The following is a 25325-nucleotide window of genomic DNA, read 5'->3' as shown; positions in this document are numbered from 1 at the left end:
TCAGCTATAACCACTACTATTCTGCCTTGTTACAATATTGTGTGTATATTTATGCCTGACCTTCCCATGACATTTCTGAAACCTGAGCATCTTGCTAATCTCCTTCCATCTTCCCAAGCTGTGTTATCACATCCAGCTCCATCACACTGGATTCCAAACGTTTTCAGCATGCAACTGCTCTGTTCCAAATTCCAGACTTCTAGTTTCATTCTTCTGCTCCAGCTCACCTGTTACAGGCTAGCTGAATCAAAGCTGACAACCAGATGGGTGGAGGTGTATCAGCCAAGGATCTGGAAGGAAACTTAATTTGAAGTGAATGTGTTTTAAATCTTCAGCCACTCTCAATTTATTGCTGTTGTCCCGAAGAGCATGGAGGTCATGTATCAACAAGTCAGCAAGTTCCTCAGTACCTCAGCTGGACAAGGATAGCAAAGCCGTATTCGCAGTTGCTTAAATGTGGATCGACGTGACTTGAGTGAGTCAGAGCAGTGTGGGAGTAAAGCAGAACATGAGAACTGAAGCAGAGGAGTTTGCAGGCTTTGTAAAGCTGTTCTCTCCTAGCTAGAGCAGCATCTTTGGCGGTTGTCTGGGTTCCTCTGCTCTCCCAGCAAGGTGTTCTCCTCTCTCGTTCTGTCTCCGCAGTAATTAGAGCACCAATGTGACTGTCTTCAGTTCTGTTTTCAGATAATTAGGGCTGGGCCCATATAGTAAAATGCATAGTAGCCTGTCTCGGGTTTTGCTCTGGGGCTTTGCCAGGACATCACTGGTCTGTCATTGTAGACCGGAAATCCTTTTATTGCTGCTGGTTAGTGGGGTGTGACAAAAACGTCGGCCGATGAGGAGTAATTACGTGATGTGTGCTGGCTTGATCTGAAGTTAGACTAGCCATCTCTCTGCTATGCATGGTTTAGGAGTAATGAGGAGTGTTGTTTAAGAACAGGAATGGCCTTGTTCTCTGGACACTTAACGTACGGGGTTGTAAGACCATTTACAATGCAGAACTTGGGAGCAAAGGGAGGGAGAAGGAGGGTAAATGAACTGAATGACGTTACTGGAATTTGCTGTTAAAAAGAATTTATTCTGTGCATTCAACAATGGAAAGCCAAGGCTCAATAATTTTACTTTTGCCCTTTCGATTCAGTGTGCTTTCATCAGATTACAGCAGTGAAGTAAAAGCTTAGTCACACTGTGCCTTGTGCATTGTTCTAGGGTGCTGATAAAAGATAATCATAAATAGGCTGCTTATCTACAAATACTAGATTGCTATTTTTACATTGAGGTGCTCAATACGATGGCTGAGAATCCTGGACAACTTCTTAACTGTTTATTGAATGTAATTATTTAACATGCTTGGTACTCTTCAAAGAGGTCTCTTCTTTTTAATAATTCGGTATTTTGTGCTGAAGTTGAGTATTGCCATTGTTCCTCACTGAAAGCGCATTTCAGGAGTCAGCGAAATTTTGTCATGTTTTAAAAAAATTCTCCCTAGCAGCTGCTTTTTGTGCAGCAAGGTGTTGGAAGTTTGCTTGTGTTTCTACTTCAGTGAAAGAATCAAGCACAAAAAGGTATGTTTGTGCATGTTGTTGCTTGATTCAGGATATGAGCCAGACCATAAGTTTGCAGAAATTTGATGAGAAGCACTAAAGAAAGAACACTCTTCTGTAACAGTGTTTATGTAAAACTCTGTGGTCCAGTAGTTGCAGTAACTGTTGGTTTTCCTGCAGACGTTTATTACTCACTGGACAGTTTTTATTTCAGTATTTACAGAGACTCTTGTGGCAAATGTTCCTCTTATCTCAAGCTACCAACTCCATTTCACTTCAAGTTCAGTACTGACCCTATTGAATAAATATCTGGCTTATTGCCCTGCCCTCCTCCCTTCCTAATCTGGCTGCTGCATCCTGTGCTTTTGGATTTGGAGTAGTGTATGGCTGGCTCAGCAGAGATTTCTGAGGTGCCCCCAGAATTAATCTTGCCTTCTTTTCATGTGTCCAGTATATGCTATTCAAAGGCCTCAAAAGCTTCAGCTTTCAAGGATTTTAGTGTCATGAAAGTACTGAGTTCATTTGAGATTGCCTTTGAATCACTAGATGCCAACACTGCTTTTAGTTTAAGGTTTGAAATTTAGAATTGGTGTTCCAAGTGAGTGAAGAAATAAATGCTTTGCTAAACTGCAAAAATCATTCAGTGGCAGTTATAAATGTCTGTAAATACATGGGCAGGCAGGAGCAGTTCAGGCATGAAGGCATGACTGATGTCAGTGCTTGATTTTTTTTTTTTTATTATTATTTTAACACTTCATTATGTGGAATTATAGCATTGCATTTTCCAGACAATGCTTTGTGCAATATGCAGCAAGACTTTGTTCAGGTGGCCACAGTCACATTATGCCTGGTCTGAGTTACTATCATGATTCTTCTGAAGTATTATTGTGCAACTTTAGTGTTATTTATTTCTGAGGTTCTCAGAAAATATTTCAGACCAATAATGTGGTGTTGCAGTATGACTTCTGGTGGTGTTTGTGACGAAAGTAATGTTTTGTACTTCTCATGATGTGTGCATACCCTTCTGCATATTATCATTCTGCCTTGTGTGGGCAAAATGATAATTACAGCATCTCCAGAAACCAAACTGCTGAACCTAAAAATGAGTAAAAACCTTAATTGTAAGAACACGTTAGAGCAAAGCTTTGCTTAACGTAAGTTTTGCTTTGTTTGGAGATCCTGAAAGTGATTATACAATGGGACACATATTGCAAAGAGCTGAATATATACAGCTGAAAGAATATGCAAAGGCTTGCAGGAAGGTGTAATGAGCAAGTGGGGATGCTTATAGATGTCCTTGTATTTCAGCTGTGTCTTATGTGGGTTCCGCTACTTGTACACGTAACATGTAACCTGAGCACGGTCTTGGCTTTGTCTGATACCTACACCAAACTTCCTAATTATATTTTAAATTCACGTAATTAAACTTGTGTAGTTCAAAGTTACAGGGGAAAACTGAAATATCTAATTTGTGGGTCAAAGATTGTCTAAAGTTGGAGAATTATTAGATGTTTGTGTTGTGAGGAACAGTGGAGGATCAGAGTTAACGCACTTGGAGTCATTTATCCACATAATTTATTAATGTTATTTCATACCTAAGTCTATGCTTTCTTTCTTCTTTCACTGAAGATGCACTGCTTTTTCTGCTTGAGAAATTGTTGGTGGGAATTTGACATCTAGAAATGGTTTATATTGAAGGATTATGTTGGAAATTATTAAAAATTTCTTGAAGTTATGGCTTAAATTCATCCTTCCTTGTATGCTTAGCAGTACAGATTATATTGCATAGATTCAGGCATGATACAGAAGGAACGGTGTTTATAGTTGTTCTTATATACCCATGTATTTGTCCTACTATAGTATTAACTATGCTTTGGTAGTGAGAGGTAGGGGGGAGAAGTTTGATTGCTGGCCTTGTATGTGACTCTGCTTGAGTTGCCTACTATGCCTCTCTGTACAAACCATTTTTTTAAATTACATTTCACAGTTGCTTCTGTGAATCTATGTCGTAAGAAGAAATGGTTACTGAAAAGCTGATGGTGTGATAGCTGAAGCATGTTATGTGAAGAAGTTTCCTCTTGTGTGGTTTTTTTTTACCAGACATCTGCTAGTTTCATTTGAAGCTTTCTTTTTATTGTGTTGGGGAGGTGGTGAATAATGACTCCTTATACACCTTTAGTGTGCTTTTTTGTGACACTATAGACTCTTAATGTATTATTTCTTGCCTATCTGTCTTCCATGCTGTTAAGTCCAATACACAAGTTGTTCCTTGTAGAGAAGCCATTTCACAAGTTTTCTTATCCTTTTCCCTCTCCGCCTTTTCCAGTTCCTTTGCTATGGCTGGTGAGATGGGTCAGAGAGCAGTTTGTATCTCAAACCAGGTACTGTGGGGGAATGATGCTGCATTTCTCAGCAGGTAATACAAGCTTAGGGACTTTAAGGCTGGACACAAGCTAGTCCAAGCTAATAATGTTGTACAAATCAACTGCAGCTTTAAAAAAAAGTCCTATTTTGCATCAGTGTCCTATGTGAAGTGAGTTTTCTGGTTACGCTGGGTTTTTTTTGCCATTTAAAATGGGAATTTATGAAAATGAGTATTTGTCTTGTAGAGCAGTTCTTATGAATACCAGAAGGTGGCATAACTGATTTTCCTAAAAGTGTTTTGATTGCAAGAAATACACAGGATGCTACTAAGCTTTTTTCAAAGCTGTTGGTCAAATTTTGATCTAAGGAAAGTTGGATCAGTTTAGCCCTTAAATATTTAAGGGTGCTATTTAAAGGTATACTCGTTCTGCTCTTTTTCAAAAATGTGAAAGCTCTGGTGGGATTCATGCTGGCTTTTATATCTAACGTTTTTGAAGTTGGAAGTAGTTTAACTGAAGTGCAGGAGGGAAGGAAGGGGTTGTCCATCATGTGCGCACTGGAATTCTTTCCTGAGCTGCTGTAAAGAATTCCAGTCTCCCGTGAACACATCGTTTAGATATTTTGCTTTACCAGTCTGCAAAATGAGACCACTTCCTGCCTGTTCCAAACTATTCAGGTTAGCTGGTACTATGCAAGAATAAATTATTAATGTGGTAACTTATAATTTTATGCTGTAGCAGCTCTACCCACATGCAGATTTATAGGTGTACCAATGTTAAGTGTTAGAAGCAGTAAGTGGAAAGAGTGTGCAAAAGAGACCAATAAGCGTTTAAATGAAAAGCTGTTTTCAGCATATGTATTTCATTCTGGCAAACTGGGAACTCAGTCTTTGCACAGTGTTGCCATGCATTTAATAACAAGTTGATGTAATAAGGCATTAAATACCATCTCATGTGATGCTTTCCTTCTCAGAGAAGCCTATCTCTGGTGCAGACATCTCCACTATGGTGTGGATCAAAAAGTACTTAAATATACCTTGAAAGGGGGCATTGTTTCCATTCAGAGATCCAGGGGGACCTATTTGTAGAGCGAGTGTATTGGGCATAATTGGCAAGGTTTTGGTAGTGGGGGTGTTGGTGCAGGGGTGCCCTGTGTGGCATGAGGCTGCCCTGTGCCAGACACAGATGGGTTGATTTTCCATTAAAACCTTTTTTTTGTCTGAATAGTTAAATTAATTGGGGTAGGACAAACCCAAAACTTTTGAAGTATTGAGATATATGGAATTTTTTTCTTTCCTTCAGCTCCCTCTGGCAGGCAAACACCTGAATTACAACTGTTTTATTTTGAACTATTTTGGAGAAGGGCTTGTCCCAACTCAAAGTTATCACAGTTGTTTGGTGTTGTATACGTATGCAAAAAAAAGATTTTCAGCTCTAGAAAGGTAGATGATGGCAGCTGTAGAAGGTGCTGAAAGACAAATATTTATTGCTTTTGCTGACTTTTGTACAGTCTTTTTGTGCATCACAGCTGTGCAATGCTATTTCACCCCAAGGACCTCTACACCATGATCCTCTTTTTGTTTGGTATTTTTTGGGTTGGTTTTTTTGGGGGGGGGTGGGTGGGGTGGGTGGGGAGGTGGGTGGGGTTTTTTTGTTTGGGTTTTTTTTGGTTATAATGGGGTCTCTCCTGAGCCTGCTGTGATTCACTAGAGCAGCACAGATGAGAGCGATGTTTTGCATAGAGTCTAATGTTATTTGCAGAATTGTTAGACCCTTCTTTTTTGCTGACTTAACTGCTACGAGGACGGCTGGAAGGGAAGTGGTGCAGCTCTGCTGGTGGTGGCTGTCACCTGGGCCAAGCCCTTTGACCCACCTCTCCGTGCAGTCCTCTCCTCCTTAGAGCTTCGCTGATTTTTTTTCAGTTCTGTTTTTCCGAAGGACGGTTTGTCAGGGTGAAGTGACGTGGTCACATGTACAACACTATAAAGATGTAGAAAACTGCCTAGAGCGTGCGGTAGTGCTGGTAAAATGGCTCAGCAGTGGGACCTGTAGAAGCTGCTACGTGGATATTTCTGAAAGCACTGAACTTCAGTTTTCATTAGGAGTCAGATGTTTCGAGTTTACGAAATAAAGGTTTGTGATCAGGAGACTTTAAATGACTTGACTTAAATATTTCATAGTTTTAAAAAATCCGAATAAGATTAGCATTCTGCTGTGGGCCTTTCTAAAAACAGCTTGTGCTTAGGCTTTTCTTGATATGTACAATTACTCTATGTAAAGCAGTATGTCCTGATTTGATCCTAAATTATCTGGATAGTTATGTTGTCACTAAATATGGATGTTGTAACTGCAGAGTTGTTCCAGTCTGCTAAGTGACTATCTTAAAACTGTCACTTTAAATCTGCTTTTGGAAATGAATTCATAGCTTGCATGTTTGCTCACCATGACAAACTTGAATGAAATAAATAACTCGCATCTTTTGAAACTTTGCCTAGGAAACATACAGTTTTCTTTAAATTTATATTCTCATAGATGTTAGAGAAGAAAGCAGTTTGTAATTTTCTTTCTATAATTTAATTATTACACAGGAATTTTGACATCTGGTGAATTAGAAGTAGAATATAATGGTTATTTCAGAGAAATGGAACTGCTTAATATGAAGTATCATTTTTGTGATCATTCTTTTTTTATGTTCTAGAAAAATCTAAATGTAAGCAAGGTACACATTTTAAAAGTATCTTTTTTTTTAAGTGTTACTAACCACTAACATTGTGCTAATTCTGTGGCATCAACATACTCATAATTGTACACCCTCCCTACACCCCATTCAGCTGAATGTTAAAGGCTGTGCCTTTTGGTTCTGTTGTATTACAACACTCAACAGTGGGAATTTATAGAAAACCTCATTTTGCTGTAGAAGATGACTAGGTATCTTCTGAAGAGGTAGTATCCAACTCTGCAGAAAACTTTCAATTAAAGCTGTTTCATGCACTTGGGACTGCAAGGATGGTCACAGGTATTATTGAGGTGTAAATCTTCCTTGAACTGCAAACACACATCTTCAGTGTCTTTGCTCCTGGCCCCCTCCCAGGTGAAAGAACCTGTGAAAACTATCCATTTTTGTAAATTTTCACTGCTGCTGTTGGAATGGAAAAGCATCAAAACAAGAGGCTCGGTTATGTGATTTTGCTTTCTTTTTGGGAACAGGTAGTGTGGAGGCTATCACTAGCTTGATTTGCTGAGGAAGGGAGAATCCTGAGCAAACCAGGGAGTTCCCCTACGTTATCTTTTGAGAAGGAGTCTTTGGACTACACCTATCTTTGTCAAATGGGGAGTTGATTCCCGACTGCCTCTCGCTTATAGGGGAAGAAAAAAAAATTGAAGAAATTTAAAGTATGGGTGTTTAGTACAAGACTCCCTTTGTCCCATGTGGCCCATTCAGCTGTTCCAGCTTTGGTACTACTTCCACCTGTTCTCGTAGCATTTAGTTGGAATGATCTGCAACTTGAAACTCCTTTTCTAGTGTAGAGAAATTGTACCTTTTTTTTTACATTGAATGGGAGAAATACTAATATTAGTGATAAATTTGAAACTGAACTTTTGGCTGCGTAAGCCTTTCACATGTCATTGTGTGTGAAGAACTCAAGTTGCTGTTTCATAAAAATTTGTAACTAACATGCTTAAGACTAGCGGATGGCAAATAATTAAATTGATTGAATCTACGTAAGTGTCATATTTTTTGTGACTCCTTAAAGGAATCCAGCCAGCAGCAGTGAAGTGACCATGGGCAGTATGGTGCAGCAGTTTCAAGTCTTGTCCTAGAAGACTCATTCCCATGGTTTGGCTCCCAGGTTGCACATGGCGATTTCTGACAATCTGGACTTGAAGCATCAGCATCTTCCTTGAAAACACCAGTCTTCCCTGAGGGACTCTGGCCTTCAGCGAAAGATGTCAGACTGCCGACACTGGAAATTTTGTGGATTGTGGGTTAGCAGACTGGATCCACCAGAGGTGACAATGCTGTGGGAATTCCTGCACTCAAAAAGTTAATCTTTTTGTCTTTTAAAGAAATTGAGTCATTACAGAAGCACACAATAAGAGCAATGATCAATGTACTTTATTCTTGCCTCCCCATGCCTGTTCTTTTCAGTAGGGACTGACTGCTTTGCGTAGGTGTGCAGGACCACAAAAACTCGCTCCAGTGGATAAAGACAATAAGGTTTAGGGAATGCAAAATGATTAACGGATTCTATGTAAATAATGGAAGAATGAAAGAAAAACTTTTAAGAATATTTTCAAAATACTTTAATCAACACATGACTAATGTAATTTGCACTTTGTCTGTGCTGCAGAAATACTGAAGTTCTTAGTGGCTGGTGCTCAATCCTAGCTTCCTTTTAATTACTAAATTGTTTAATATATTTGCATCATATGAGTCAGATGTGTAAATGTGTTTAGGCATACTTTACTAAAATAAATTGTGCAGCCAACAGACAATAACAGCTATGGAGAAGTTGTTTAGAAATAAATTCTTTGTTGTTCACAGTTTGACCTAATAAAAAATAACTGTTGCTTCAGACCAATTATTTTCAGCAGGGTCAGTCTGGCTGCTGTGACTGTGCATTCAGATTTCTGTGGTGATTTATTATATATAATCACCTAGGGAAGATGAGCACAGTTCTCTGAATAAATTGGTGTTAATTCAAAAGCATTTCTTCTTAGCAGTATGTTGTCAGTAGAGTATATGGGCTTGGATCAAAAGTTGGAAACCTTTATGAACTCGCTTTAGTCTTACCTCCTACTAAGTGTTTAAGACCTTATTTTACCTAATGCCTTTTATGTAAGAGTAGTTTGCCCAAGCAAAGTTGAACTTTTATTTTTTTGCATATTATAAGCTATAGCTTGTCATTAAGTTAACAGTGCATCTTAACTTTTGGAAGTGATTCCTTGCTGGAAATCTTACCTCAATTTTAGAGCAGAGCCTTTTTCAAGAATACACACAAGAAAATGCAGAGCATCCATAAGTGGCATAAAATAAAAACTACTTTCATGGCTAGAAACACACACTTAGGAATAGATTTGAGATATTTCTGAGAATCTGTGTAGTTACAAAATATATCTGAAACTGACTTTATTATTTTAATATATTAACCCTTCTAAATATTAAACGTGTGACTACTCCAGGGATTGGGCTTGTTCATTTCTTGTGTGTCCCCCTTTTCCTACAAATTTCTGGGAAGCTGACTTAAGATTTAACCTAAGTTATGTTTTTTTTAAATTGTTTTAAAAATATCTGATTGTGACATGATAGGAAATGGTGTGGGGTTTTTTAACTGTTTACTGTTGCTGAATAATTTCAGAAAATTCATACTTAGACTATCAAGATATTTTTCTTGTTAATGAATGATACTTGCAAGGACCAGGGTTGTGGGTTTTTGAAGAATGTATGAAATGGAGAAACTCATTACTCAACACGATTACTTCTCAGTCAGCCAGCTGCTGCCTCCTTGGTTTGCTGAAGAACATATATTTTGGTAGTCTCAAAATCATGTGAGAACACGAATCTTTCTTAACTGAGGTGTCTGGGCGGGAAGGGGAAGTGGCTGTGTCAGATGCAGGGTGATATATATTTGTCATATATATAAATATAAAAATAATGTGTGTATATATATAGTACACACGCTATATATATGAACGCATGCACATCTATAGTACGCATATGTATATTTATGTATAAAAATAATTTTCACTGAAATGATGCATCCTAAAATGTTACTGCAGCAATTTCCTCATTTATACAGGAAAAAATGCTGAGTGGGTGGATGGCAAACTGCAGTACTTCTTGTTAAACATGTGGTACATGCCCTGACTGCTTAACTTAATATTTAAAGATTCGGGGATTTTTTTTTTTTCCTGTTTTACAAATGGCCCTACACGTATTGCTATAGAGACAGGAGCCTGTACTGCTTACAGCATTTAGACAGCAGGAGGGGTTGGCTACAAACCTAGTTTATCTCACTTCTTTATGCTTTACAGTTTATGATTATGCCTTGTTCCTTGGCCAGTCAGCCCAATTTAAAATAATTAAATATACTTGATAGTAACTGTTTCGTAAGCATCTCTGTTCCATTTATGAGGCTGTGTGCATCTTGATGTCTACAGTGTAATTGCTTCCAAAAGATGCTGTAACTTATATCTGGTGTCTGAGGGCCTTTCCGCCCCAGTTATTAAAATAAATAAAAATTCTTTGAGACAACATAGTGGATAGTAAATCAAAGTACATGTGTAATTCTCATAACTGTCTTCAGCTATTTTAAAGCTTATTTCTTAATTTACTATAATTGAAAGATTGTTTCTTTTTAAGGTCTTTAAGGTTTCTAGAAAAGTTGTAGTGTCAAAAGTATTGCCAGGTGCACATTGCCAATTTTTTTCTGTATTTCAATATTTGGGGCATGTTACAGTGTTGCTGTGAGGGGACTGCAAACATAACTATACTGGTTTGCTTTGAATTCCTCCTTAAGCAGAGATTTGCTTTCCCTTTGTATGAATTTTGGTGTGAATTTTTTCACAATACATGGTTAAAGAAATTGTATTAATTAACTGACTCGTATATAGGGCAGTACTGTCAACACCATCTTTTAATTATTCTTTTCCAGTAATTGGAACAGCTGCAGTTTAACAGATTGAAAAGCCAGAGGTAGAAGCATAAGAAACATCCATATGAAGGGCAAAGAGCTGAATAAGGAAGCCAATTAAACTATCACACTGTCAGGTGTTTTTTTAGCGAACCTGAAGAGAAATGTTATACATCCTGATGTGTTCCTATTCAGTTTCTAGACTTGTGCCTTTACAGCTGTATTTAAAATGCTGAAATGAGTTGATGTTGAAATGATTATTGTATTTGAGCTCAATGGCTTTGATGTGAACATTTTGCTGGATTTTGATGATTATTTTCTTCTATATCAAACTGGTCTTGTCTAGTTGTATGCATCAGCTTAGTGGGCTGGTAGCTGCAAGATATGCAAAAGACCAGAGCAATTCCTTCCAATGTGAACTGCATTTCTGCCTTCGGTTTGGAGCAAGCTTGGTTAGCGCTAATATCACATAATAGAGATTTCATCATGTAAAAACATACCTATTTTAAAATGGAAACATGGCTTTGAATCAATGAATTTTTAGAACATAGGTGTTGGGGAAAAAAATCTCAAAAATCTGGAGATGTTTACTGGTCTTAACACCACCATTTTAACCTATTTTTGTGTGTTGGCATCTTTTCTTATATGAACAGTCTATAAGTAGAAAAGTAGTCTAAAGTTAGGTAACATAGTATTTGTGACACAAATATTTAGACCATTCTGTTTACATTTCTAGATGAAAATGGGAGATGTAAATCACAGTCACTGTGACTTTGAACTTTTTTATTTTTTCTGTAAGGCTAAAATAAGCCAGGGGTTCTAGAAGTGCAGAAGACTTCTCAGGTCACGCTAGAAAGGGTTTGCACGACTTGAGAAAGTTTCCATATAGCATAACCCTATTCCACCTAGTGCTTTCAGTTCCTCTGGTGCTTAGTAGATGAATAAAAGGAGGGACGTAAGCAGCTTGTTAGAGCAGAACGGCAAATCTTTTAACTGTAGCAAATCACTTGACTGAACAAATGGGGTTTTTTTGTTTTGTTTTTAACAGTTTAAGGGCTGAAAAAAAGCTAAATTCAGTCTGTGTGAACTGATTAAAATCCAGCGGCATGTCTAGAAATTAACTCTTACTCAGCTTAGTTTTCCTACAAAAATTCATGTGGCATTTCAAGGCTAAGAATAAATATTTTCAGACTGGTATAGTTTTACACTGCCACTGGGGTCTGATACAACTTTCTGCCTGTGACTTGCTCTTCTTTGAACAGCCATGAGGGGAAGTCTTATGGGAAATGCAGAGGTGGTTTGAAAGTTTTATTGGAAGTGTACATGCCCCAGAAATGTAAGCATACTGGGCTTTAAGAGGAGAGCTTGTATTTTATAATGCAGGTAAAAGGCAGCAAAGGCAAACATATTGGTGGCTGGTATGTATGAAACAATGTGGTAGCAGCTTCACGTTCAATTTGTAGAAAGAAAAGAAGAGGGTATCATAAGAAAAAGGAAGAGAATCCCAAGGGCCATGGTTTTAGCTGCATTCCTACCCTGAAGATCAGGCAGAGCTTGCAGAGGAAAAGATGCTGCGATCAACACGCTTGCAAGGGCTGGTTCTGAGAGTGGTTTGCTCATGTGCGTGCGGAGTACGGTGCTGTGTGCCCACTCTCCTCATTTGGGGCCAAATCTTGCTTGTTGGTCAATAGTGAAGAAGGCTTTGGGGTGGGGGGTGGAGGAAGAGGGGTAAGAAATGCCTTGCTCCTTTAAGCACTTGTCTATGTACCCTTTTTTTGTGGGCTCAGAGCGGCACTATGGCACCACCTCAGTCAATGGCTTCTGGCTTTGCTAGTAGCTCAGGTCTGTAAAATGGCAGCTTGGGATCTTGCCTTTGGTCTTTTTAGTTTGTGGGTTTTTTTCCTTTTTTATGCCACCTGTTCAGTTACTTTATGGAGGAGTTTCCTGCATAAGTGCTTGATACCCTGTCAGTTATTTGCTGTCAGTGCAGCTTTGGAAATGCTAGTGTGGAAATGATTGCTTAAAACCAAAAGACTTCCTCTTTCTCATCTTCTGTATACAGAATAAAAGATACGTAAGAGACTGAGCTAGTAAGTAGAATGTTAACTTTAAGCAAGTTAAAAATTGTAGATGCTTTTAATCTTGAATGTGAACTTGCTTGGGAGAAAAAGGTAGAAAATAAGCCCCGTGAATGATCCCGAGAAGCAGTTTAATCTGTGCAGTTATCGTGGGTCTTCAGCATTTAAAAGAGCTTTAAACTTAAAGAAAAGCAGATCTCCAGTTTGGTGCTCCAATTTGGTGTGTTTTCATAGGACTTGACTAGGAATAACTGTTTCCTCAGCAAGTGGGATTCTGCACAGAGCTGTAATGCTGCTTTTGGCCTTCAGTACCAGCTAATTTGGGGACGAGTGGCAAAGCAAGGTACTGTGAGAACAGAAAATGTAGTATATTCAGTGGGTGCAATGCGCTCCACGAGATCAGGTTATTTTTCCCGTATTTTAAAATGTGTAACTAAACTGTTGTTTTGAAGTATTCATTAAAATAACAGAATAATATGCTGTGATTTTTTTGTTGTTTTCTTAGGAATAGTTCATATAAAGCGTAGAATACATTTAGGTAATATCTTCCCTGGGAATATGCAACTGATTTGTGACTGTCATGAAGAAAATGGTATTTGATTTTTTTTTTTTTTCCTCCTTATGTGCGATAAGTGATTCATTTCTCACGTGGTTGTTCTTTTGCAAGTGAAAAGCATTTGCCTGTTTTTAGAGTACCTGACGCTGCTACTTTCTTCAATTCCGTATTTTGTACATTGGCTGTTTGATCAAGTAATGTGTGCTGGACTTTAGGAGATGAAGTTGGGCAGTGCTTAGGATGCATACACTTATATATATAAAAAAAAGTTAAGTTTACTGCTACTGGGTTTTCTCGAAAGGTTTTAATTAGGTTGCTAATAAATGAAATGAAAAATAATTGGGAATAGAAGCACCCGAAGGGGTGTAGGTATTTGAGCACTAATGTTGGCCTTTGTGCCGAATGATCTTGTTGAGGGTTGGAAGTGGGAAGTAACTCTGCTTTTTGGATGTGCACTGATTGACTTAAATACCAGTAAATGCTTGGGAATAGCTGTGTGGCTTGAGTTGACTTTTATTTTACTAGTCAAAAGGGTATTTCAAGAATTACTTTTGAAATAGTGGCCCACTGATTGTCCTTAGCCTTATTCTTTTATATTAGTAATGCTGGTGTTAATAAATAAAATGTGTAATCACCACCTTGGGGTTGGCAGAGCAGGGATATAGACTTTAAAAGCAGTTACCAGTTGGTTGCACTGGCTGTGCGCTCAATGTGGGGAAGGGACTAAAAGCATTTGCTTATTGTATTTTAAGGCAGTTTCTGTATGATGGGAAATGCAAAAGCAAAATTGAGTGTATGAATTCAAAATTGTGTTATTTTTCTTTGTGGTTGTAACAGCTGCTATCTAACATCTCCTTCAACTTAATTTTTAGGCCTTCAGTGGAGAGAAGGCATGATCTCGTAGTCTGGTGTTATGTATATGTATGAGGCTGTTGCACTCAATATTTACAATGCGTGCAGACAAGCATGGCTGTTGGCATGTAAATGCATGAATTCTTTTACTGAAAGTAAGACTTCTTTATGCTAAAACTGCATACTTGCTCTCTGCAGGGCTAGTGTTTCTTAATATTTATAGCATATAAACGCTGTTGTCCTACACAGCAAATGTCTGTTCAGCATTCAAGTAGCAGTTTCTGTGAAATTTGTTGCCTGCGTCAATGCTGCTCATGTGTAATTTAGAACTTCTTCAAAGAAGTGGGAGAGAACTCCTCAATTGTTTGTCAGATAGGTGCATTTGGTTTTGAATTAGTCCTCGGCTCTGATCATACTGGGTTATTTTAGTTCTTTGCCTGTGGTTATGGTAACAGCTTTAAATGCCCCAAACTATTTTCGGCAAACATTTTCAATAATAATGATCAGAACCAGCAATTATTCCCTGGTGATTTCATCCCCCAAATAAACTTGACACTGTCGGTTTCACCATTATGAAAAACCTATCAGTGTGTTACTAAATGTTATTAAAACGTTTAAATTTACAGAAATTCTGCTCCCAGTTCTATTCTTTATTGCTGAGTAGCGTGACAGGGTGTTGGCTTTTTTGTGATAGGATTAAGCTGTCCCGATGAACAGAAAAATTGTCATGCTGTACAAAGACTATTCTGAAATCTGTAGATTAAACATTTTAGTATTGATTTGGTCTACTGTGGCAATATATTAAAAGTTGTTTTTTTTTAAATATTGTTTTTTCCTGTAAGGGGGTCAATATAGTTGAAGCTTTTTCTTCTTTTCCCGAGAAACCTGCTCTGCTTATGCACAATATGCTATTAAATTCCCCATTCCCTTTTTAATAGCTTGCCTTCTATGCTCCCTGCTGTCATCAGCCCCGGGAGGTCACCAAGCAGAGCACAGAGTTGCAGAGTGGTCCCTGATGGACACCTGCGTGACCGTCTGCTTCGTCAGTTCTTCAGGCAGTTTGTGAGCTGCTGGGGGGGGCGTTGAGAATTAGATTGTTGATAGCGTCCCCACAAAGACCGCTATTAACAGCGTGCTACTCTCTGCTTCTGTACTGCAGAAGACGGGGTGATATTTGTGTTCCCATAGCATGTTGTAAAATGCATGAGATTTTGCTCATCCTCCTTGGAAATGAGAATAGGAAAATGAGAGCATCCTGAACCAGAAGCTATTAGAAGAGCATGCAGAAACCTGCAGTGATTTGTGCTTTATTTTGTCTTCCTAGCTATGGATTAGAAGGACTGATTTTTGCAATGGGCTTTTTCCATAATGGCATTCTTGTATTGTTTGGTCAGAGCTTGCACAGGAGGAAAACAGGCTGCTGAATTTAGTCACTGATCTCTATTAGCCGTGGCCTAAGGCTATGCTGAGATTTATATCCCATTTGTATTGTTGCAGCTCAAAAGAAGAATGTTCAGAGGATGACAAGTGTATTCTGAGTAGGTATGTTGTTTCATTTTCATATGAAACCCATTTTTTTTTTCCTGCTTCTATTGGTCAGAAATGAGGTTAATAAAAGAGAATATAGTACAGTGCTGCAGTGTCCCTGTTAAGGTAGAACAATAGCATCAGAAACAGTTCTTTAAAAATTAGCTGCTTTTATTAAATAAAGCTGCATTGTGCTGGTGTGCACAGTGCAGTCTTTCTTTTTTTTTTTTTTTTTTTAAACATATACTGCAGTCAGCGCTTCCCTAACGAGGTGGCACTATTGTTGAGTTAGAAGGATAGAATCATCATATTGCTTTAGGGGACAGCAGGATTTAAAAGGAGATGCCTTGCAGCCCTGTTTTACAGATTGGAAGCATCGGTTTAAGGGCATTGGCAGAATCATTTCCTTGTTCTTAGCAGCAGCCACTGCTGTGTCAGTAGTGTGTGGAATGGAAGTCCTAGTTGGTAGTCTGTTATGGAAACGCTGTTTACTGTTATTGTAGTACCGTGGTGACAACATGCCATTGAAATGGAAAACGAGCTCTCCTGCTATCTGGAAATTCCCAGTTCCTGTGCTTAAAACATCCAGGTCATCGCCACTTTCTCCAGCATACATGTAAGTGAGAGAAATGAGGATAATAAGGTGGGATTGCTTTCGTGAGACTACCCTGTGGCAAAATACCCTGTAATATATTAAATGACATTGGCACTCAGAATTTTACCTTGTTTTCTGTGTAGACCCCCCAGATTTTATCCTGGATGTTTCCTGATGGATGTTGTGTTGAGTCTTTCCCTCTGTTGAAACGTAGAGAAATTGTGCAGATTAAGCCATATTCATAATAATATCGTATATGTTCATTTGAAAAGTTCGTGTTGCTGTTAATTTGTAGAGCTGATCTTGAATTGACAAGTTAAGCTTCGAGGCAGGCTTTCTTTGTAGTGTATATGCTAACATTTCCTCCTGACTATTACACTTGGAAATTAAACATGAAATCACCTGCTGTATTGTACTGCACTTTTGTTCGTGTAAGTTCTCATACAAAAGAAATCATCCTGCTTCGGTCTTGTTTTATTCTTGAAAGTCTTAGCCGTCATACAAATTGAATGTCTTTTTACAAAGTTATAATAAAAGCTTAAAACATAAATATAAATAATTCATATCTGAATATTTATATACTTAATGCAGTTTGTCCATGTAAAGTAGCTTTACCTATAAGAGTATTTAATACACATGGAAACAATATGCCTTTGTCTTGGCAAATCCTGATGGAGCTTTTGTTCACCTTTTGTTGCTGCGAGTTCTGTGTTAGCATATACAGGTGGCTTTTTTCCTTCTGTGAAATAAAACTAAGCATAGGGTGCTGAATTGCTTCTGCCTTTATTTAAGGAAGCAGCTCTTTCAAAATGAGGAAGAGTTGTTTTAAAATGCACAGGTAGCAGTGTAGATGACTTCCCTATCTGGAAATTACTATAAAGACTGTGACTTTCCAATAGTATTCCAGCTTCATACCTACAATATTAGTACTTTTAAGCTTGTATTGTCTTCTTGCAGATAGGCTTTTGCTTCAGCTAACTTAGGGACATGCTGTAAGAATTAGGTATTTACAGGTCCTCTAAATGTCTTCGGTTTTGGTTGTTGCTGAGAATTGCATTGATAAACAGTGGAGCTGAAACAATACAATGCTGTATGCATGGTCACTATTGTTCTTGGTCAGAAAGGCTGGGGTTTAAGGAGCTAACCTGGCTGTATAGAACCTGTGCTGTGCACGCTTCAATTTAAGATTAATTTTCATGGAAGTGCTTCAGCCTTTTCACTCACCGGATGCATCAAATATGCTTAAGGCTACCAGAAGATAAGCTATTTCCCATAAATTGCTACTTATTCTGAGTTTTTAAAAAATATTCCTATATACAAATAAAGTATCACGATAAAAGAAGAGTTGTGAGGCTTTTGAACCTATTTCAGGGAGACACCGTCTTTAGTGTTTTTTGTTATGCTTTTGGTTTTTAAACTATAGTACTTATTAAATGCAAGAAAAATCAGTCTGATCTATCCGCTGCTGAAACTGAGCATTTCTTTTGTGTGTCGCCTTTAAATTGCTAATCTAGCTCTGTGCATGCTCCAGCTTTTATGATGGGGATCATGTAGCTGATTATGTCAGTGTGTTGAAAGTATGTGAACAGGTTTAGTGATCATGCTTAACTATATGATGCTGAGCTTGTCTGGAGCATGAGAACTATGTGATCAGCAGCCTTAATCATCTTTTTATAATGAGTCAATGTATCCCAGTGTTTATGGAGATGTTTCTTCACTGGCACACAGTCCTGACATTAGCAGTACTCTTAAATGTAATGTTAAATTATTCATATACTTTATAATAAAGAATGAGAAACATTACAAAATGGCACCTATTTGATTAGGCAGTATATATCAACTGATTAAAAAGAACCTTGTAATTTAGGTTGACCGGTAAAATAGGTGATGGAATTCATTATCTTCATTGCAGAGATTACAGTAAACTTGCTAATGTTGTACGTGATCTGATGTTTTTCACATATTCATAAGTTTTCTTTCGTAAGTCATACTCTGCACACTGGCAAAAGGCTTATGTTTTGAGTAAAAGATTCAGGAATAAGTGGCATGTGAAATGGAACATGTATTGATGTAAAATAAATGACCATAAAATTCTTGAATTCACAAATGAACACTTCTATACTTGATATTTTGGATCTAGAGTGTACAAGGGTATAATTGAGCTTTTAATCCCTTGAATACTTGACGTCTTAATCTTACAGGTTTGTAGTGTAATTTGGAATGTGCAGAGGTCTTAAAGGTGGTATTTTTTTTGGTACCTGAAATTGCCAGTTTTTCAGGTTTTTCCAGTAAAGTTCACCTTAACTTTAAAGCTTCATCCTGCTTATGATTTACAAGTAACTTGTCTAAAGGTTAAACTGATTGTCAGGACACATAGATTTTATTAGTGTTTGGTTTTGGTCTGTGTACCTGATACCTGACCTCTGCCTTAGTTTTCTTGTATCGAAATGCCAAGACTGGCGGTTATGAGCATGTTTGGCTTCTTGGGTGAAGCAGGCGTCTACGTACAAAGTACCACTGTAAAACAGTGAACTGTCCTGCAAGCTGTGCAGCTGGGCGGTTTAGCTGCAGTCTCCGCTTGAAAAGTTTGCGGTAGTTCCTCAGGTGGGGAATGAGTACAAAGAGTTTATTCCAGAGAGATCTCTGTTGCAGGGGAACTTATGGCTGGGTAATATGTGAAATAAAGGACCTGCTGAAGTTGAGTTGATGACTTTGTAGGCAAGGACGTGGCTCTGTTACTGAGAAGTCTGCTGTTTTGCTGGGTCTGGTACTGCTCTCCTGGCAATGGGAAGGAGCAGCAGTGAATCACTGTCTCTTGGCTGGTGGTTTCGTTTGCCACCAGTTATTTTCAGGATATCGTGACTGCAAGAGGTAACTTCATGTTATATGGAGGGCAAATTCCCCCCTCTGAAGGGGAATTCAGACATCCTCTGACTTCTGGTGGAACTGGTCCAGAGTAGCTTGAGCTTTCCACCAAGTTGGTGGAGAGACCCAGTGAAATTGCATAGGGAAAATTGGATAGTATTAGAACTGGAGCACTGGCATGTGACCAATATACGTAGGTGTAATGCAGCCTGGCTTAGCGCACGAGTTAGGAATGTGCAGATATGTGTGCCTGCACGTGCATTTGTCAAGCTGCTTTACATTTTCTTTCATGACACTTACGGCATTGGGGTTTAGAATATAGATTCCTTTTGTCAAAATGAGTGTGAAAGCCGTTACAAGTTTATGGTCAGCTACTGAAATCATACTTATATTGCAGTTGTGTTGACTCTGTGGGGACAGACGTAGGTGACTTATATTACGTGGGCAGGTGAGCAGTTTCAGCTAGTGAATCAGAGGAAAGAACAAAGTGAATAATACTGAGTTGGAAAAGTGGTATTTGTTGGCATCATAGATGTGTGTTGACGGCCACATGTTAGAAATAAAAAAAAAAAAAGCTGGTGACTGACATAAGCAGAGGTTAAGAACTGAAGCACTACTTCAGAGAGGGTGAGGAATGGTTCAGAATTTGGTTGTATATAACAGCTTTGAGGTGTAAAGGAATATATATCCCAATTATTGTTCATGGGTCATGTCATCTCATACATAAAAGAACTACGAGGACAGTTCTTGCTTATTCACACTAGCATTGTCATTTATATTGGTTTCCGAAGTTGTGCACATCTTCTAATAACATGAATGGAAGAAATGTTTGTGGAAACCCTGGAGATTAAAGTACCATGATGGACATCTATAAAGAATTCAATAATGCAAAAATACTTTTCAAAAATACTATGACATAGGCTTGTTCTATTAGCCTGTGTCATGTGAGAATGATTGTTAGCTGTTTTCTGAAAAGTTAAATGTTCAGTTAAGTGTTTTTAGTCTCCAATGTGCCACGTTTAAAAATAAGTAAAATAAAAAAATTCTTAATGCCGAATAATCCATTTGTAAACTTAGTGCCTTCTATTCTTTTACATGGAATAGTGTATTGATATTTTAATGGAAACTATCCTTTGCATGTGTTTTTATAAATAACTCACTAATGTTAGGAGAAATAAACAACTGCGGTATTCCAGATATATTGCTATCGAAGTGTTTGCAGCACAGTCTGTCTATCCTGAGTCATGTGGTTGTGAAATTTGTCTAGGAAATGCTTTGCAGTAATGGAAATCAGGTACTGTGCAGAAAAGTAGAATAAATTCTTAATACTCTGGAGTAATCGGCATTAGTTTTAGCTGCTTATATAGGTTATATAGGTTAATGCTTTTGTGTCTTCTTTCAAATCTCTGATTTTCTCTACAATGAGCTCTTTGAATTTATGCTACACAATGATAGATACTTAAATGGAAAAAGGTGTGTATGCATAATTCATCAGACTACCTGTATTAGTTCACTTTTGTGAGACTACCCTATGTGTCTTCATTGGTCATTTTTAGTAAATAAACCCTTCTGTTGGGCTCTTGAGCATTTGACAGACTACGTGGTACTCACACCAAAACAGACTCACCTGTCTTTGGCAACATTGCTATTTTAAAGAATTACTTCCTAGATATTTCAAATTTCAACATGTTGAAAGTCAATGTGCAGGTCACTCCAAATTTTCTTTTTTAAACTAATTGGACAGTGCATGCAAACAGATGAATTGGGTGGGTGGGAAATAGAAGGGGCTTATATCTTATAAATAGAACACTGCTTTTAATCCCAGCAATGTTGTATATAGAGTTCTCATTTGTGCCTGTTGATATTACTTTCGCTTTTTAAATAATAGGTATTTCAATAGATTATTCTGAGTTCAAAATGTGACATTTCATTGCAGTAATAAACTGGCAAAAACAAGGAAAAAAACCCAAACCTGGTTGTCATGAAGTTTCCTAGGGCTAGTGTTTTTTCTGGACAGACCTTTATAGGTGATGCTATGGTTTACAGGTCCTCAATATCACATTCTCTTCCTTATATACCATGATGTTGCAATATTGACATTATGTTGTGACATGCTAAAGCATCTTTATTGAATTGTCTTGAATATGTTACGCAGTGTATTCTGCCAGAATGTCAATTTTGCCAGTTTGTATTTTTTGCCATTAATTTCATTGTTATTGTGGAAAAATCTTGTTGTGCAATCACTTTCTACTCACTGGCTTTTCTAGTGTTATGCAGTACTTTCTGTTGAAGTTCGGATGGGGATACCTATGGATTTTCATAAAGCACTTGGTGAATATTTGGGGTTTAAAATAATAGTCACTTGTTCTAAATGGTAATAGTGGGAATTGTAGTGTAATAATGTGTAGCTATAACACTTAAGTGGAAGTGCACATCTATATTATTGCTGTAATATTTTGTCCAGCAGTGACTGAGATTGTTGCAATATCTAAGTTGCAGAAATGTCTTTTTTCATGGGATGGACAACTCACCTGCACCTGTATCTGACATACTTAGGTTTAAACTCTTTATCATGTAGGGGAAAAATATTTTACAATTTAAAGTAGCTAATGCCCCCCCCCCCCCTTCTCCCCAGGAGGTTGTAATAAAGGAATGTTAAAACAACTGTGAGAAGTGATGAAGCAAGAGGAATGGTAGAGTGGACCTAGGCAGCAGAAACAGCATGGGTTAATTACCAAACCCTAATGTCAGAATCTACTTTTTTTGCTTGCTTTTAAGCTATCAGAATTATTCTGTACATTATATAGAAGAAAAAACCCCAACACTCCAGAAAGGAGTTGTTACTAAATCTGTTACAGGAATACAATGGGATGTATATTCTATGACCAAATCTTGAATGTGCATGTACCACCTTAGACATGTATGCTTTTGTCTCCAAGGAACCATTCTGCAAATGTAACAATTTCTATGTGTATGAAAACGTAACTTTAAAGACATATCAGGTAGAACTGTAATCTGCTGGTGCATGCAAAATGTTTTTCTGCAGTGTTTTGTAATGCACAGGAAATATTAAGCTGTGTAGCTAAAATTATGACTTTCCTTTTGAACACTTAAGACCAAATATAAAGGGTAGAGAATATAGGATATGCAGTGTCAGTCCAGCGTAAACTGTGAAACCTTTGAGTGACTGTTGTATTTTACCTTTTTGAATGTCAAAGAAATAAAGTAGTTCTGCTTCTATAGAAAAGCTACAAAGCATGTGTATTTGCTTTTTCTGTTTTTAAGAGTAGGAATCAATAGACTTAACACCAACTTTGGCAAAAAGTCATTAAAGAACTGTTTCTAATTTAGCATCATTAAACAATCTGAGTCTGCAAATTTAAGCTACAAATGGCTCAATGAATGTAAACCCTTTGTCAAATAGATAAATGTGGATGTGATACTAAGGCTCCCATAGAGACTAAATGCTGTTAGGAACAAAAGCTTTATAGCAATGACTGAGCCAAATATTGCTTTGTTTCTGTGGAAAACAAATTTGAATTAACCAGCGGGCTGTTTGAATTAACCAGCGGGCTGTAATTATGCTGCAAACAGCTTGAGACCTCTGATAGTTTGGTTGTTTAAGAAGGAATTTTGAGAAGACTATTTTCTGTGTGTGTATCCTTGGGAAATCATACTGAAACATTTGATGATGTTGTGTAGTCCTCTTCTGCTGGCTTTATGGGACCTAATTTTGTGCTGGCTTTGGTAACAGTATGGCCTTGCTAGGAAGTGATACAAAAAGGTTCAAGTGATGTTGGAAATATCCTCATTTCTGCGTTGTCCTCCTTTCTACCCAGATCCATTGGCATTTGGAACAGTGATCGTACCTTCAATCATCTGTTTCTAGTAGCCTTCATCGTTTCTGTTGATGTTGTGTGCTTGGGCAGAAACTTTTTGTCAAGATGGTGATTGTGTGAAGTCCAAACAGATGTGTCTGTATTTAAAAAAAAAAAAGAAAAAATAAAGAAAAATTTCAATGCTTGACACTTATGCACTAGTCTCCAAATTTTTGCTTCTAGAATAGCTGGAGTATGTTACATTGAAGCTGACTCTGAACAAGGTTCAGTGTCCCTGTCCTTCAAGTCAGTTTGTGAATGTTGTTCCCCTCGTGTCCTTGCTACCTTTGGTGATTGTGCTTGCGGAGCTGCTCAGGCTGCATTGATTCGGTACTTAATTTCCTCTTTAGATAGCTTCTTAAGCTAGTCATTGCAATGAGCATCTCGTGCTGTAACTGTGTCCGAACAGCAGTTGAAGTTGGTGAGCTACCTGCCTCTGCTTGCTGCCCATCAGCATGTGTCCAGAAATTATCTTTGTCCTTCTCTGCTGATTTTGGGGGTTTGGAAAGCCTATATCCTCCTCTCCTGCTGCCCTTGGCCAGAGCCTTGTGTAAGTAAAATGCTGCTTCTCACTGGTTTGCTCTGCTATACAGAGCCTGTTTTTCTGTTCTCTTTTCACAGAACACATTTTAGAGGAGAGGTAGAAAATGGATATGGGAACATCTATTTATTTTTTTCATTTGAGAAGCAGTAAGCTTTGAGAAGCAGTAAGCTTTGCTTTATGCCTTTCTCTTGGAGTGGAGATTTAGAAGAGCTCAGTATAAAGTTACTAAACAAATGTTTAAATGTTCTGCTGTTACTGCTATCCTAATCTATAAACAAGGTCAGGTGTAAGAAGTGAGATATTCAAATGTAAACATCAGAGCATTGCCCCAGGTGAGCAGTATTCTGCACTAGCTGCTGTAACTACTTTTGAAAATTGCACCCACAGCAGTTAAAATGCATGTTAATTCACCTGAGGTGAAGTCCTGCCTTCCAGTGCTGTTCCTGAGTTCATCCTACTTTCAGATCTTTATCCGCAGCCTTTGTCAGTACCTGTATGCCCCCAAATCAAGAACTGAAGTTTGGGGAACGTGTTGGTTGGTCTGTTAAGAGATGAGTTAACTTGCTCTGTCAGTCTATTGGAACAAAAATGTCCTTTTGTCTTTGTTTTTTCTTCTAGCTGGAGTAATATATCTATTTTAAAATGAAAACTTGCATTTCCTATAGAAACTTTTGCTGTATTTTGTAATAAGAAACCATTAACAAATTATAAAACTGGCTAGTATCACTGGGTTACTGATACCACAAAGGAATTAAGTTTGAGACTCCTGTTTAAAAAACAGTAATAAAACCATGAGATGTTATTTTAGGGGAGGACAAGTGTAAAAGTAACTTCTTTGCCAGAATAAAGGATTTCCTGAAATTGTATGGGTAGAAGATATGGAATGGAAGAAATGTGAAATACCATGATTGTGTAATTTGTTCATCTACACTCTATTAAGAAATTCAAATATTAATATAAGCATTATGAGATTTTCTTTTATACAGTGCTGCCATATCAGTTATGCTTATTGAGCTCCTAGGTGGCCATGTAATTTGTTGGGGAATTCCTAAATTCATTACTCACAAAGCTGGAACATCTGTTCATGATAGGAAGACAGTGAGATAGTCAATACTTAAATTATTTTTTGGCAGACTAAGCATACTAAACTACTTTTTGGCAGATTATGCATACAAAGTAAAGAATTACTCTATATCTAATAGTAAATGAGAGTTTCATTGTATTTCACTGGCTTTTTCATTAATAGGTTCATTAGCAAAATACATGCATAGCTGTACGTATAGGATAGCCCTGTAATATACCAGATGTTTTTGATAGATGATAAAATAGTAAAGATTTCTCATGTAATCAGAATATCTTAATATGAAATTGAAATCTGGTTCTTTGTTTGCTGATAAATACCAGAGTACTGGCACATGCCAGGAGTGATTGCCGAAGACGCCATTTACTAGTGACCAGAACACTTGCAGTCATGGTTCATTGAACAGTAATTTGACAGAGAAAATCAGGTTATAATCCTTTCAAAAACAAACTATTGAGCTTCACCAAATTAAGAATTCACTGTCTGGCCAATATGGCTTTGGCAAGCTTTCACTGAGTTATGTAAAGACTGTGGGTTTTAAAAAAATCGGAGAATACGCACCCTAAAATGTCTGTAGCTGTAGGCTGATCTCCTTACTTTGTTGTCAAAGACTGCGCTATGCTCTGACAATTTTGAGCAGATCAATGGTTTACTGATATAAATGAACAATCCCAAATAATATTCATAGTTCCCTTGTTTCTGTTGCGTCAGAATGAGTTCAACTACTTTTGAAGAAAACATCGTAACAGAATGCTGTTTTATTTCATTGCTGCCACTGAACTCTATACAAATTGGCAACTCCATACT

General features: G+C 37.7%; 1 protein-coding gene across 11 annotated transcripts in view; it reads left to right on the top strand.

Annotated features, from left to right (window-relative positions):
* Positions 1 to 25325, top strand: part of KLHL13 (kelch like family member 13) — a 92371-nt gene that overhangs the window by 34148 nt on the left and 32898 nt on the right. The window contains exons 1-2 of one of the 11 annotated variants that reach the window (XM_049827510.1): positions 15154 to 15570; positions 16059 to 16171. The exons of 8 other annotated variants lie outside the window; for them this stretch is intronic. In XM_049827510.1, the coding sequence (XP_049683467.1) occupies positions 16074 to 16171 (98 nt within the window). In that variant the 5' untranslated portion in view covers positions 15154 to 15570; positions 16059 to 16073. Of the gene's footprint in view, positions 1 to 15152; positions 15571 to 15886; positions 16172 to 25325 lie in introns of those variants that run through there. 2 more of the 11 variants (XM_049827512.1, XM_049827509.1) reach the window with 2 other exon arrangements.

Source organism: Accipiter gentilis, chromosome 24, assembly GCF_929443795.1.
Source record: "Accipiter gentilis chromosome 24, bAccGen1.1, whole genome shotgun sequence".
In the NCBI taxonomy this organism is placed as follows: domain Eukaryota; kingdom Metazoa; phylum Chordata; class Aves; order Accipitriformes; family Accipitridae; genus Astur; species Astur gentilis.
This window is presented reverse-complemented; position numbering and strand designations above follow the sequence as displayed.